The sequence below is a fragment of the Euprymna scolopes genome, chromosome 21 (assembly GCF_053919585.1).
Source record: "Euprymna scolopes isolate OS-2025 chromosome 21, ASM5391958v1, whole genome shotgun sequence".
In the NCBI taxonomy this organism is placed as follows: Eukaryota; Metazoa; Mollusca; class Cephalopoda; order Sepiida; family Sepiolidae; genus Euprymna; species Euprymna scolopes.
In genome coordinates, this window is record NC_136502.1 from 105559085 (window position 1) to 105574417 (window position 15333).

General features: G+C 31.9%; 1 protein-coding gene across 4 annotated transcripts in view; it reads right to left on the reverse strand.

Moving 5' to 3' along the window:
- LOC145242652 (protocadherin beta-2-like) overlaps positions 1–15333 on the reverse strand; it is a 269133-nt gene that overhangs the window by 172363 nt on the left and 81437 nt on the right. For all 4 annotated transcript variants that reach the window (XM_080105776.1, XM_080105777.1, XM_080105775.1 and 1 more), the window contains exon 3: positions 3258–5747. In XM_080105776.1, the coding sequence (XP_079961902.1) occupies positions 3258–5669 (2412 nt within the window). In that variant the 5' untranslated portion in view covers positions 5670–5747. The remainder of the gene's footprint in view (positions 1–3257; positions 5748–15333) is intronic.

The following is a 15333-nucleotide window of genomic DNA, read 5'->3' on the forward strand; positions in this document are numbered from 1 at the left end:
ATATACCTATAAAGTTCAGTTTTTTTTTCTCGCTCTGACATTAATATTAAAAACCTACTTTTTTCTATTCATAAATTATTAAAACGATTTTCTTGTATAGTCAAGTAGAGATGATGATTGCCCATTTTAAACCTTTGAGAATGTCAAAAACATGGAAGACAACGAATTTTCATTCATTTAAAAAAATTCTTATTAAAATATATTTAAATTCGGAAAATTAAAAAAAAAAATGCATGTTACTTGTTGTCGTTGAAATAAATTAAATTTATTTTAATTTTAGTGTTCGGAAATATGAAAAAAAGCTTTATCGTTATTTTCATGGCAAGTGCTCGGCTGAGCTCCAATCTATGCCCCTCCCCCACCTCGCCAAACTTTCACAAGAAACACCCGTCTAGAATAAAACACTATCAATAATTTCCCCCACTCTTTATCTGTGCCTAAACCTAAACGTAGATTCCATGAACAAAGCTTCTTTCTTAGAACTGCACGCCTATTGAATTGTCTCCCGTTGTCCTGCTTTCCAGCTGACTACAATATGGTTGTCTTCAAGTCTAACGTAAACAAGTTCTTGATGAGCCGTTCCATATAAGTTAACAAATTTACCGAATTTCCATTACTAACAATTACTATATTTTCCAATTTCTACTGTACACTCTTTAACCCTTATCCTCGAGTGGCCTCTTGGCCTTGATAAGTGGTGATGCCTATGTAAAAAAAAAAAAGAAAGAAGATATATCAAAAAAAAAAAAAAAATCACTATCAAGGCCTGGAGGCCACGCTAAAGTTAAGGGTCAAGTGTTGGGTAGATGGAGACACAATATGATCAGTTATGGTGGAACTTGGGTAGAGCATACATTATTTTAAGAGACGATTCAATAAGAATTTATGCATATTAGATTTGAAGACCATGTTATAGTCCATCGGAAAGCAGACACACGGTATTGCGTTCCACAGACGAACAGTTATGGGAAAGAAACTCTGCACATGGAATTTTCGTTATTTTTTTCTCTCATATTGTTTGAAATAGAATGCAGACTTATGGTCGTGGACAAAAAAAACAAAAAAAAAACAACAAAACAAGTTGTGTCTATTAGCGCGGTTTATGTTGGTTTGGATCAGAATAGATGTAGACATATTTTCAAAGCATCTTCATAGAAAAATATTTAAATTTGGAGAACCTTAAACAATGGGTGTTATTTTTGTTTTGTTAAAACGAATAAAATTTATTTTAAACTTTAAAATAAATTTTATTGATTTAAAAAAAATTAAAAAAAAAAACAACAGAATAACAGGCACCGTTTCAGGTTTTTATCATTTAAATATCAAAATTTTAAAAAATAAATATTTGATTATTAAAATTAAATATTATATCAAAACATTTAAATGAATATATAAATCTTCCAAGTTAATATTATATTAAAAATGTAAAGCAAAAAAGAAGAAAAAAGAAAACATAAAACGAACAGTCTTCTTTGAAAAAGATGTCTAACACCAAAAGTTTCAGAAACAAAAAGAATTTTAATCATTAAATGTATTTTACTCGTTCATCAAATACATTTAAATATGATATTTTAATTAATGCAAATTTCGTATTTATTTTATAGAGCCAATTATCGATTATTATATTGTACCCATTATATAATAGTGATTTCAAAAGTTTGCATGCTATCAGCTAGAATCAAAACCAAACCATAACATTTAGTGCTCCAACCTTAGTCGTTACTGTTTGAGCTATGACCAGACGGATAAGAAATAATTCAAAATGAACAGACTTTAACGTGTAAGTGTATTTTTGCTCATACGTAGAGGAGCACTTTAAGTCGACTTATTCTTGCCAAGTTCCATTTCTTTTTTTAAATTTTGACCTTTTAGCAGCTCTATTTTTACTGGATTTTTTATATACATATATATATATATATATATATATATATATAAGCCGGTAAAAATAGCTGTTAATGGGTCAAAATTGAAAACATTATCAGCTATATTAATGCAATTATTTATTATAACTAACCCTAACCTGCCCATATACTTTATATATATATATATATATATATATATATATATATATATATATATATAAACAATTGCATTACTATAACTGATACCTATTCAAAATGCTGTCCACATATTTTTATCTCTCTCTCTCTCTCTATATATATATATATATATATATTTTTACGAATATTGGCTGAAGAGAGCTCGATAAGGATACCTTAAACGGGCCTTATTATCGGGCTTGAAACCGACGGTACCAATGACCTGTCTCAACTAACAACTTTCTGTACACAAAATATAAGTACGCTCTTAAAATTTGGATTTTCCTTTTAATTGAGCACTCTGCTGGAATTCTTTTTCCAAAAAAACTAATTATATATATATATATATATATATATATATATATATATATATATATATATATATATATATATATATCAGCGATCCACAAAAAATGCAATTATTTCATTTGTCTTGTGCCGCTCTCGGAGGAGATACACTTTGAAAAAAATGCACGTTTCATTGAAGAGCAGAGACAACTCTTGTTTGTTTCTTTTACAATCCAATTTTTTTCTTTTTGACGGACTAGTTTTCGGGCATTCTGTTCGAGTGTAAAAAGAAATTGTCCATATTCACGACCGTTTTCGACCTCAATTGGTCGTCCTCAGGTGAGTGATAATAAAAAATAAAATAGTGAGTTGAATGGAAAGACGATTAAAATCGTTTACAATACTTAAAATACTTAAAAGCATTTAAGCGTACCATCCGTTTCATATTGAGCCTGGTTAATGGTGAGTTTTTAAATACGGATTAACAAGGCTTCAATAATCGGGAGGCGTACATCACAGTGTGAGACACCTAAAATGGCAGTGTTTTTTTTTTATTAGTATGTCTCTAAATTCAGTTTCGGGGGTGTTGTGTGCTGTGAGGTGCTGATAAATGGAGTTATTCGGCGAAGATAGGCGACATTTGAAAAAAAAAATGGAGACAGACATATTAAATTTTATATATATATATATATACAGATTTCGTTTTCTAAATTTTTCAAATTACTTTTACGGAATAATGTTTTCAAAGATGTGACTAAACGACTATTTGAATAATTTCGTATCACAACAATGTTTTGAAAATATGTTTACTCAATTCTTATTCTTACTAAGACGTGTTTCTTTTTAATGGGTGAAACTTTTTGGAATTACAGATATAAGTAATGTTTGAACAGGATGAAATGAATAAAGGTAGATAATTAAATTACTTACCTGATATACGTAATTTGACGATGTTGGAGATTTAACCTTCAATGGTTTTTGATTGATGTCAGTCTCGTCTAGAATATGAGTTTCTTGTCCCGACTGAGGGAGAAGATTGTTTCTTGTATCTGAATCCAGTACACTGGCGCCAGGGGCACCTGACCAATAGGTTGTATGATACGTTGGACAGGCATAATGTTCCGGCTTTCCGTCTCGTTTAAAAGGTGGATTCACCCGGTGCCTGCACGGCACATTTCTCCGATCTTTGCATCGAAGCAGGCAGATGGACATCGAAGCAGTGATGGCCACCGACACGGCAACCGTCACGACAACAATAGCAATCATTAAATACAGGTGTATCTTCTTGCCAGATTTCACCTGCTCGGCGTTGAGCATTTCGAATGTCTTGTTGCTGACCGTCAGTGTCACAATCACTGATGTGGTTGCCGACAGAACGGGGCTGCCACTGTCCCGCACAACAAGCTGAAGATCATGTGAACCTGCATCGTTGTGCGTGACCTCACGACTGAATGACAGGAGGCCAGTGTAATGGTTCAGGCTGAAAAGCTGCTTCTCATTGCCGCTGAGGATTTCGTATTTCAGAAAAGCATTCTCTCGGCTGTCGTGGTCAGCTGCTTTCAAAACGGTGATGTTGCTTGTGTGACGCGGGTAGTAAAGTATGTCCAGGTGGAAAGGATTAACGTTCGGAAAAGTAAAATAAGGCGCGTTGTCGTTTTCGTCCTGGATCTCAACCACAACGTTTGCCGTGTTATTGAGCGATGGGTATCCGTTATCTTTGACAAAAACCTTGAATTTATAAACGTCCTGAAACTCGTGGTCCAAAGATATTATTGTCGAAACGAAACCCTCGTCTGTGATTTCAAATGGAAGAAATTGTTTGTTCACGCTAAGCAAGGAATAACTTAGCCTACCGCCTGCTCCTTCGTCGGGATCGGAGGCGTTTATAGTTCCAACTGGAAACATTGGCTGTTTGTTCTCCAATATCCGAAACTTATACATTTCCTTTGAAAACTGTGGCCGCACGTCATTGACGTCGATTATGGGGATGGTAAAATTACTTTCACTCTGCAGAGGGGGCGAACCACCATCTTGACAGAAAATGGTGACGTCATAACTAGACTTCGTTTCTCGATCTAGTGCGTCCTTTATGACCACTTTATAATCTTTGGGTCCTATGCTCTGAAGCTGGAATTTGTCATGGTTCAGATCGCATGTGACCATTCCATTTTGTCCAACGTCGGGGTCGGTGACCATGACGTAAGCTATAAAACTATTGATTTCTGTATCTTCCAAAACAGCCGCCCTGTTGTCTTTTAAAGCAGAGACAAACTTCACGTCAATCGACGGAACGTGGTTTTGTTGGTTTATTACATTTATTATAACGATGGCAACCGCCTTTAGCGGAAGTTTTGCATTATCCTCCGCCGTCACGTGCAGCTTATATGTCGGCTTCTGTTTGGAAGTAAACCGCTTCTGCAGAAATATTTCGCCAGTTTCTTCATTGATTCGAAATTGGTCTTTGGTTCCGTCTGCTGTCTTGCCGCTAAACTGGTACGAGATTTTACCGTTGTCACCCAAATCCCAGTCTTGCGCGGAGAGAATAGTTATGGGCGTGACGAGATCATGTTGGTAGTTTATTGAGACGTTGTAGATATTTTGCGAGAATTTAGGCGTGTTGTCGTTTGTATCTGTCACTGTAATCTGAACATTTAACACGCTTTGTTTCGGGGGAGATGCTCCGTCTTTGGCGACGACTTGGATCAAATACGAGTCTTTCACCTCTCTGTCCAACGGATCCTTTAACGTTATACTCAAATCCGACATGCTGTCAACACTTTTTGTGACGGACAGTGTAAAAGGTTCCTCGAGATTCTTCCTTAGCTGATACGTAATCTGTGAGTTCAACATACCAACATCTTTATCGATAGCGTTGGGGATGAGCTTACTTATTCCGGCTTTGTCGGCCTCGGAAAATTGTAAGTTGACTTGCCGTACCGGGAACACTGGTCGGTGATCGTTGACGTCTTTGATGACAACTTTCACTTTGATGATTGTTGTAAAGACATTCCCCTGTTGGACGGCGACTTTAAGCATTTGGAAACATTCAGAATTGTGCTTACACAGGGTCTCAGCGTCCAACGTCTGCGTAGTGTACAGTTTCCCCGTCTTTTCGGCGACCCTGAAGAGACTTGAATCAACGTCCGTGTTCGATCCGATCAGGCGGTAGCTAGTCAAGGTCTGGTATTGCTGGGGGACAGAGTCTCTGAAATGGGAGTCGACGCCAATGTTTCCAAGATAAGTTCCAGGGTTCTTTCCTTCCTCGACATAGTAGGTGATGTCTACACACAGGAATCCTTGTAGAAGGAACAAAAGCAACAATAAGTAAATCACTAACATCATGACTGACACATGCCTTTGATGAAGATTATATATAAATCGGGTTTAGTCCAAAGATGAGCTTCCAAGATGTAAAAATGTCTGAAAAAAGAGAGAGAGAAAAAATACAGCAAATCATCAAAAGTGTTCAATTCAATTTATTTAGCAAAAAAATAAAAACCAAACATGTTGCAATTACCATATAGGGAAACAATAGTAGAAACGGACACAGTAGCCGAGCACCCGTACAAATTCACCTTGAACAGTTTCGTTGTTGATGCATTTATTATCTAGAATGTAAGCCTATTTCAAGTACGAGAGATTCTTATTAAGAAAGTGGCCCTCCTTCATTTCAATCGAAACCAATGGTAAAATAGTTTTTCGTAGCGTCTGCATAGACTTTTTCCTGACACAGAAGTGAATCATATATCCTGAAGTATACCATAATTTTAGATATGAACCGGACAACGCCGGGTAACCGGGTCGATAATTATTATTATTATTATTATTATTATTATTATTATTAGAAAAAAAAACAATTAGATTTGAGGAAGTATGGATTTACAGCTTGGAATTTAACTCAGAAATAAAATAAACAAAGTCGATTTATGAATTTTCGGAACAGTTTTGGAATTTACTTAGAAGTAAACAGATTTCGGCTTGCGTGAGAGATCACCTATTTTGTGGTCTTGAAAACGTGGTTGGGGTTTTGATGACATAATAGTTAGTTAGAGTGCAAGCTAATGAGTTAGCAAAAAACGTTAGCGTTAGCAAAGAAACGCGTGAATGACCCAATTGGAAGCGAAAAGGGGAATGAGTGAACATGTAGATAGAGACTCAGCGTGCCAAACTCTGACAAGGGAATCTATGAGACGAATAAAACTCATGTAAAATATAACTTGTTGTTATGACGTTTTTTAGGAGTTTGGAGTAATAAGAAGGTATGTGATTCTCTTTATATATATATATATATATATATATATATATATATATATATATATATATATATATGAACAAATGATTAATAAAACATGTTAAAAGACATCTTGAAAAAGAGTTAAAAACATATTTAATTTTTAAAAAAGGAAGCACAAGATAAGTGGATAGTCCTTAATCCGCGGAGTTTCGAAGAAATACTCTCCTTCTCATCAGAGGGCAGGAATTAGCAAAATGCAGGATCGGATTTTGCATATAAAAGCATTTAATGAAACTACAAGTAAGTCACAGATCTTACTTGGTTTACATCTGGCTGAGTTTATTTTACTTGTAAATATGAACTCTTTAATATTTATAATATATTTTAAGTTTACCATTTTGATTACATCGGTAAACTTATTGTAATTTATATATATATATATATGTGTGTGTGTGTGTGTGTGTGTGTGCGTGCGTGTGTGTGTAAATACAGTCATATCATGCTATGATGTGCAGACTGTTTCAATCATATTAGATATCATCAGGCAAGAACAATTTAGGTACAAAAACTTTAACACCTTTTCTAATTTTAAGGTGTTAAACCTTTTCAGTTTTTGTACCTTAATTTTTCTTGCCTGGTGATATCTAATATGATTGAAACGGTATGCACATCGTAGCAAGATATGACTGTATTTACATAAAAAATATATAACTTGCTCTCTTATGATTGAGCACTATCAACGACCCTTGTTGAAATTCAATTATTTTCAATTTTTGGATACCTTCCCACCGAAAAAGAAACAAAAAAACATATATATATATATATATATATATATATATATATATATATATATATATATATATAGAGAGAGAGAGAGAGAGACTCCGATATTTATATAAAATTTGAAACTAATGGTGCTGATGTTTTCTGACCTTCTGTATAATATATTACTATAAGAATTTTTAAATACCTACAGACACTAGTGTTTTGTGCTTTTGGAAATCATCTGTGCAGGGTGTCACGATTATAGCTAGTCGGGAGATTCAAACCCTGCCACGAATCAATCTCTGATTCCATTAGCAAGGAACAAACCACACGGTCAGTATTAACCGCAAGAAATATCGTTGAAATTTAAACATTTATTATTAAATATCGACACGTTCGCCCATACTGATCTAATGATTATAACATCATAATCTGCGCATGTGAGCTTAAGTGACTGACTTTCATTTCACCTTTAAAGTGCTCAACAATAAGAACCGAATTCCTGACGGGGCTGACATAGTTATTACAATAATAATTTTTAAATCATTATGATTTTAATACCTACAGACACTAGTGTTTCATACTTTCAGGAATCATCAGTGTGGAGTGTCACAATTACAGCTGATCGGGAGATTCGAATATATATATTTATATATATGTTATGTAGCAGGGGTTCCATGTTGGAGATGACGCAGAGTTCATATTGAGGCACATATATAACGGAACTCATGTAATACAGACCTAACGATAGTGATGATGAGGGAGAGAAGACATTTACATTACATTTCTTTTAACACATATTAGAGAGAGAGAGGGCACAGTTCTTAACACAGAGGAGGGGAGATACATAATCTTCGAAGGGTTACACAATGTTCATTATAAGATCATAAACACAATCACCTTTCTTTCGTGATGAAGGATGTGACACAAGATAGCAGTTACAGCATAATGATGACTTCTTTATTCATCTGTGTGACCGGTCGATTGACACCAGGAATTCCAATTTGGATCTACATAGTCTAAATGTTCTCCCTTCGCTTCCAAGGGGTTAACTGACCAACTCTCTGGCTCTCTGGCTGACTGACTTGCTCTCAACTCATCTCGTGACTAACTCCGAACCTATAATATGGAGATGTCCTTTGCCTATGACGTCAGAAATGTGTTTTACCAAACGTGACTAATTTTACGTGGCTTTACATATGTTTGTCCAACATACTTTTGATAAACAAAAGAATCCTCAATTCTAATCTAACCTATTTTTAAACAATATAATTTAATTTGCATTGTTCATTCTTTTACTGGCATATTTAATATTCACATTTCTAAAAGAATTAACAATAGACTTAATTTCTAACATTCAATGTCTTAACTTTGCCTACAGGGTTCGATTCTTGGTTTATCCTAATGTTATTTTACTTATCTAATATTCTTCTTATTTACATGGAAAGGGGACATTTCACTTAATTTACAGTAATATAAACCAAACTTAAGAGATTTACATGTTTAGAAAAAAACTGATACTACTTCGATGTTTTTTCGGTTAGATCACGTTCTTGATCTCATATAAAAAAAAATGCCCTACATTTTTTTTTTAATTTGATGGTGTTGATATATTATTATGATTGTCGTGCGTGATTGTGCTTTGAATAAAAAAATATGTGTATTTCGTCCTGACTTGATACAGATAAATGTTATTCATCCCTTCTTCTTCTTCTTCTTCTTCTTCTTCTTCTTAAGATCATTAAAAGACAGCCATTTTCATGGAAATAATAGTTAATCGATCAATTCCTGTAATCGATATCATCTGACAATTCATATTTTATTCTTCTCTGGCACCGAGTAGCTCTTATAATACACATAACTTTATTGAAGTGTGTACTTGTTGAAGAGAAACGACAGTTGTTGGAGAGAGATCTGCTAAATAAATTTTTCTTACCAGGAAAGACAGTTTTCCATGTAACATATAAATTAGTTAGTAGTTTGATTTAAATAATAAATATTTTAATTATATTTGCAGACTTGAAAAGTCATACGCATACCCCAAATTTTAAAATGAGCATCTATTTATGTACATCTGCTTCTCATTTAAACGAGCCTGTATTTTTAACATAATTTAATTTGTTAGCTGAGTGGATGTTCTATCAAATTCAGTTTCATATGAATTCAGTTTAAAATATTTTTGAAGGGCATATGTAATCTGATTGAATACAAGATTTATTAATAATTATTAATATTTATGAACAAAATTTTCTACATTTATGAATAATTTATTGCCTTTAATATTTTTTTTTTAACCTTAATACGAAAATTCAGAAATATGGTTTAGATTACACTTAATTCAAATATAGCGAAATATAAATAAAAAGGATTCTTGTGTGCACTGGATTTCAAAGCGTTTTTTTTTTTTTATTCAAGAAGATTTGAACAAATTATATAACAAGATCTTTACTGTAACGACCTCTCTTTTACTTTCACCAATTTTTAACCTTTTTAAACAAAGAAAAAAATATCCAACTGCTTTTATTTCTACTTTTATAATATACATCCATGAGCAAAAAAAAAAAAAAAAATAATAATAAGGCAAGAGTAAAAGAAAGAAGAAATCGATTTTTCAATATTTTTCGATGAATATTTGTTAATTTTAACTGGAAATGTATATTTTGAAGATCATTATTATTATAGCATATAATAATAAGTGGAAAAATTAATCCTAAAAATGGTAAAACCGCATTTTGGCGAGGATATAAAAACCGAATTGCAAGATTAAGGCAGTCCAAAATGACTTACAAGCAGATTTTTGATATTTTAAGAAAAGAAAATATGAAAACATCTCTTTCTGCTGTGAAGCGAATTGGTCAAAGGTTTGAAGTCAAATGCTTGGTAAAAGGGAAATCTGGATCTGGTCGCCCTAGAGCATTCACTTTGAAGGATAACCACATGCTTAAATTAACTGTTTTGAAGGATCGAAAAAAAACTTATGTTCAAAGAATTCAAAACAGGGGCTGGAAATTCTCTTTCTAGATATACAATATCTAGACGAATGAAAGGAATGGGATTTTCCTCTAAAAGGTGTGCAAATAAGCCATTTTTATATAAGAACATCAACGATAGAAATAGATTTTTCTCGTGTTATGGCAAAAAAGATGCAGACTGGTTCAGGAATGTTTTCTGGTTAGATGAATCAAAATTTTGTCTTGTTAGTGATGCTCCCGATGCTCCCGAACGGTGCAATCGAAGAACTGGAGAAAGATTTTCGCCAAGTTGCATAAAAACGACAGTTAAACATGGGAATGGAGGAATAATGGTATGGGGAACTTTTACTGCAGCAGTAGTTGAGGAACTTATTAGATGTGAGAAGTCAATCAATGCAAAGGAATACATTTGAATATTAGAAACAGGACTGTTACCAAGTATCCAGAAGCTAGGAATATCCCAGAACATTATTTTTCAACATGATAATGTTCCTGTACACACTGCTAAAGTCACAAAAATGGTTTTCCGATAATTCAATTGATGTGATATTTTGGCCAGGTCAAAGCTCCGATTTAAATCCAATCGAGAATATTTGGTCCATAATATCTCGTGCATTGGTCGGAAGAACTTTTGAGAACAATGACAAACTGTGGGAAGCTGTGTAAAGTGAATAGAACAACATCTCTTCACAGGGTTCCACTTTGGTTGAGAGCATGTCTAAAAGGATTGATCTTTTAAAGAAATCAAAAGGGAAGGCGATTCCATCCTAAGCATTTATTAAAGTAAATGTCTTGTTCTGTGTTATTAGTCTCGTTTAAGTTTCATTGTTGAATTGTTTTCTGTTCAATATAGCTTTTAGTGCAATAAAATGTATAAAATTTGTTTGGCTCATTTTTTTTTTGCTCGCGAGTGTATATATATATTTAAAAAAATTTGTGTGTCGTTTCCGAGGAACAATAATCTGTCTTTGATGAGTAGTATGATGGATTTCCACCATTCAACAAAACACGTGTAAGACAAATTATAATACTAATAAAATAAAATGAGTTTGATGTAAATGCATCCCTGGTTTGGCATGTTTACTTCCAATATTAGAGTTGGGACAATTAATCGAAATCAAAATTGGGAATCGGAAAAGTCGGAACTTGTTGGAATATTGGAATCAGCATCTGAAAAATTTCTGCCTATTTTCCGATGCCCCAAACAATTCCTTTTATTGTTTCATTCTTGAAACTTAATTTTCCATTGCTGATATTAATGATAAATGATATTTTAAGATGCTAAATTACCCGTTAAACTAAAATCTATACCTTCACCCTCCCCACGAGTGTATTTTTTTACGTTTACATATTGCACGGGTTTTTACACCCACCTTCCACAAAAAAAAACAACAAAAAAAAAACAACAACAACAAAAAAAGAAAACAACACTATAGCTAAATATTTAGAGATTTTGAAGAATTAATTATGTAATTATATTAGAATCAGAAATTTAGAACAGAATCAGTATTTGTATCGGAATCAGGAAAAATATTGGAATCGACTCATCACTTATATATATACATATACTTGGGGGGAGCATTTTTTCTCTTATGCATGTTTCATTGGGTAGCAGGGATAATTCCTGTTTGTTTCTCCTGCAATCCGTTTTTCCCTCCAGCTGGCAAGCCAATGTTCGATCTACCAACACCTTGTAGCAGATGACACCCTAAAAATGAATTTAGAGACATATTAATAAAAAACACCGCCATTTTAGCCGTCTCACATTGTAACCTGCGCCTCCCAATCGTGGAAGCTCTACTCATTTGCATAAACAAACCAACCATCAATCAGGCTCAATATGATGGCACGCTTAAGTGCTTTTAACGGTTTTAAACGATTTAAATCGACTTTTTCAATCAATTCACTAAACGCAATTTTTTTATTCAACATTTGAAGACGACTCATGGAAGTCGAAATCTATCGCAACTATGGAAAATTTCTTTTACACTCGAACAGAACTTTCAAGCATTGGCCCACCAAATGGGGAAAAAACAGATCGCAAGAGAAACAAACAGAAATTATCCCTGCCGTTCAATGAAACACACACACACACACACCCACATATATATATATATATATATATATATATATATATATATATAGTATTCAATAAAATATTTCTTTCTTTTATGAATAAGAAAATTTATTCAAGATTTTTTTTTGTTTTACAAGGTGGTCACCACTTATCAAGGCCCGGAAGCCACTCGGGGATAAGGGTTATTGCGTGTACAGTACATTAGTGCTGAGATTTGATAAAGTATCTTACTAAAGGGGGCGGTTCATCAGGAATTTGTTTATGTTGGACTTGAAGACATCCAGGTTGTAGTCAGGTGGGAAACAGGCAAACGGAACAGAGTTCCACAGGCGTGCGCTTCTTAGAAATAAGCTCTGTTCATGGATTCTACGTTTTGATTTAGGCACAGATAAAGTGTGGAGAAAATTTTTGACAGTGGTTTCAGCTAGACGGGTGTTTTTCGTGAAAGATTGGCGAGGGGGGGGACCAGGGATTGGAGCTCAGACGAGCACTCGCCATGGAAGTAACGATGAAACAAAGACAGGCTCGCAACGGCTCTCCTGTGGGAGAGAGATTGCAGAGAAGAGAAAAGAGCATCTCCCACGAAGCCTATTTTGTACTCTGTCAAGGCAGGATAGGCTGTTTTTAGCAGCTCCTGCCCAGATATGGCAGCAGTACTCAATAAAAAAATTTTCAGAATGAAAACAAAATTACTTTTAATGAATTTGAACTTAAAAACAAATAAAAGAAAATTCTTCCATTTTTTTTTTTTTTCTTTGCCGTGTTCAAATTTAAGTGGATTAAAATTATTCGCTGTAGGAAATGTTATGGAAGACTAAATTAGCTATAATTTACTGTAAAAAAAACGGAATTCAGCTTCCTATTCATTGCTTCCTATTCATTGCCACTATTGCATTATCAACTACAAGAAATCTTTCTTGTTTCCTTATATTTTTTTTCTTGCTTTCTAGCGACTAATAGACTTATAACATGAGCAGTCGGACTTTCATGTGAGAAGCCCTTGATGGTAAATAAGCCTCTTTAGATCTTATTCAAGCACCAAGAAAGAATCGAAAAGAGAGAATTCAGAAACATTTTAGAAAAACCAAGTGAAAAGGAATTCTTTGTTTAAGACATAAAAAAAAAAATTTTTTTCTTGTTTTAAAATATTTTGCCACGGAAACATTGCTTGTATATAAAAACAAACAAAAAAAACATTGCTTGTATATAAATATAAACAAACAAACAAAAAAAAACATTGCTTGTATATAAAAAAAAAACATTGCTTGTATATAAATATAAACAAAAAAAACATTGCTTGTATATAATATAAACAAACAAAAATACATTGCTTGTATATAATATAAACAAACAAAAAATATATTGCTTGTATATAAGAAAAAACAAAAAAAAACATTGCTTGTATATAAATATAAATAAACAAAAACATTGCTTGTATATAAATATAAACAAACAAAAAACATTGCTTGTATATAAATATAAACAAACAAAAAACATTGCTTGTATATAAAAACAAACAAAAAAACATTGCTTGTATATAAATATAAACAAACAAACAAAAAACATTGCTTGTATATAAATATAAACAAGCAAAAAACATTGCTTGTATATAAATATAAACAAACAAAAAAAAACATTGCTTATATATAAATATAAACAAAAAAAAACATTGCTTGTATATAAATATAAACAAGCAAAAAAACATTGCTTGTATATAAATACAAACAAGCAAAAAAACATTGCTTGTATATAAATATAAACAAACAAAAAACATTGCTTGTATATAAATATAAACAAACAAAAAAAAACATTGCTTGTATATAAATATAAACAAACAAAAAAACATTGCTTGTATATAAATATAAACAAACAAAAAACATTGCTTATATATAAATATAAACAAACAAAAAAACATTGCTTGTATATAAATATAAACAAACAAAAAAACATTGCTTGTATATAAATATAAACAAACAAAAAAACATTGCTTGTATATAAATATAAACAAACAAAAAAAATTGCTTATATATAAATATAAACAAACAAAAAAACATTGCTTGTATATAAATATAAACAAACAAAAAAACATTGCTTGTATATAAATATAAACAAACAAAAAAACATTGCTTGTATATAAATATAAACAAACAAAAAAAAATTGCTTGTATATAAATATAAACAAACAAAAAAAATTGCTTGTATATAAATATAAACAAACAAAAAAACATTGCTTGTATATAAATATAAACAAACAAAAACATTGCTTGTATATAAATATAAACAAACAAAAAACATTGCTTGTATATAAATATAAACAAACAAAAAACATTGCTTGTATATAAATATAAACAAACAAAAAAACATTGCTTGTATATAAATATAAACAAACAAAAAACATTGCTTATATATAAATATAAACAAACAAAAAAACATTGCTTGTATATAAATATAAACAAACAAAAAAACATTGCTTGTATATAAATATAAACAAACAAAAAAACATTGCTTGTATATAAATATAAACAAACAAAAAAACATTGCTTGTATATAAATATAAACAAACAAAAAACATTGCTTATATATAAATATAAACAAACAAAAAAACATTGCTTGTATATAAATATAAACAAACAAAAAAACATTGCTTGTATATAAATATAAACAAACAAAAAAACATTGCTTGTATATAAATATAAACAAACAAAAAAAAATTGCTTGTATATAAATATAAACAAACAAAAAAAATTGCTTGTATATAAATATAAACAAACAAAAAAACATTGCTTATATATAAATATAAACAAACAAAAAAACATTGCTTGTATATAAATATAAACAAACAAAAAACATTGCTTGTATATAAATATAAACAAACAAAAAAACATTGCTTGTATATAAATATAAACAAACAAAAACATTGCTTGTATATAGATATAAGCAAACAAAAAACATTGCTTG